We start from the raw sequence: 1348 nt of genomic DNA, 5'->3' as shown, positions 1-1348 counted from the left end.
ATTTGAACTGTTCGCCTCTGGGATTGCAGTGCAGCTTCTTGCCACTAGGCCACCAGAACTCCCCTGGCAAATTAGATTTTAAGTTGTAAATTTCTTTGTGATCTAAATATGTCACATTCTAGGCTATTTCAACCCTTGATTATCTTAAGTTCTTGCTTATGAGCATATCACACAAAAAAGTTGCTTCTTCTGTTCTCTATGTAGAATAACTTAGTGATTGACACACCTAGAGTACGAAAACAGACCCGTCACTTCAGCACTCTGAAAGATGACGACCTGGTGGAATTCTCCGATTTGGAAAGTGAGGATGATGAGCGGCCTCGCTCCCGTAGACATGACCGCCATCATGCCTATGGGCGCACTGACTGCTTTCGAGTGGAAAAGCACCTCCTGGTATATGGGTAAGAACCTAGAAGTAATGCATCTCCCCCTGATTGAAAACCTGTGTGCCTTTCTAAATGAAGGCTGAAAAACTTTGGAGAGTTTCTTCATTATTTTGTTTTTCCAAGGTGTGTTCATCTTTTGGAGATATTATTCTGGTTGGTAGGAGATAATATGTTTTCCTTTTCCTAGCTGGGGACGATGGCGAGATATCTTGTCTCATGGACGCTTCAAGCGACGTATGACTGAACGAGATGTGGAGACAATTTGTAGGGCTATCCTTGTGTACTGTCTTCTACACTATCGTGGGGATGAAAATATTAAAGGCTTTATTTGGGACTTAATTAGCCCTGCTGAAAATGGCAAGACAAAAGAATTGCAGAATCATTCAGGTAATTATCAGCCCATTATTTTTCCTTTTTCTATGGGTAATATAATACTTTTCAGGTCCAAGAGTTTTTCTCAATCCAAGTCTTCAATGTCTCCCATTCCACAGGTCTATCCATCCCTGTGCCCCGTGGACGCAAAGGGAAAAAAGTAAAGTCACAAAGCACTTTTGATATCCATAAAGCAGATTGGATCCGGAAATACAACCCTGATACTCTATTCCAAGATGAGAGTTATAAGAAGCACTTGAAACATCAATGTAATAAGTAAGAATGAAGTTTAGCAATGACTAACACAATTTCTATCTCAAACTCTCTACATTATTATTTAAAGCACTTTTCCCTCCTTTCAGGGTCCTGTTGAGAGTTCGAATGCTGTACTACCTAAGGCAGGAGGTTATTGGGGACCAAGCAGAGAAGGTGTTAGGGGGTGCCATTGCCAGGTAAAGTCATGCTGTATTTTTCTTTATACTCTGATTTCTTCAAGTAAAGATTGATTTGCTTATTTCATTTTTTAAACTATCTTTGGGATATCTGATAATTAGAATCTGTTTATCAAGAGCTTTATTTATTTTTTTTTT

The 1348-nt window shown here is 39.3% G+C and overlaps 1 protein-coding gene across 1 annotated transcript in view; it reads left to right on the top strand.

Moving 5' to 3' along the window:
* Positions 1-1348, top strand: part of CHD8 (chromodomain helicase DNA binding protein 8) — a 45671-nt gene that overhangs the window by 31756 nt on the left and 12567 nt on the right. Inside the window, exons 21-24 of the mRNA XM_006883114.1 lie at positions 205-401; positions 574-773; positions 878-1034; positions 1121-1210. Of these exons, the coding sequence (XP_006883176.1) occupies positions 205-401; positions 574-773; positions 878-1034; positions 1121-1210 (644 nt within the window). The remainder of the gene's footprint in view (positions 1-204; positions 402-573; positions 774-877; positions 1035-1120; positions 1211-1348) is intronic.

The sequence above is a fragment of the Elephantulus edwardii genome, unplaced genomic scaffold (genome assembly GCF_000299155.1).
Source record: "Elephantulus edwardii isolate Elephantulus edwardi_28Jun2011 unplaced genomic scaffold, EleEdw1.0 scaffold00026, whole genome shotgun sequence".
Lineage (NCBI taxonomy): Eukaryota > Metazoa > Chordata > Mammalia > Macroscelidea > Macroscelididae > Elephantulus > Elephantulus edwardii.
The sequence above is the reverse complement of the archived record's forward strand: the minus strand, read 5'-3'. Positions and strand labels throughout refer to the sequence as shown.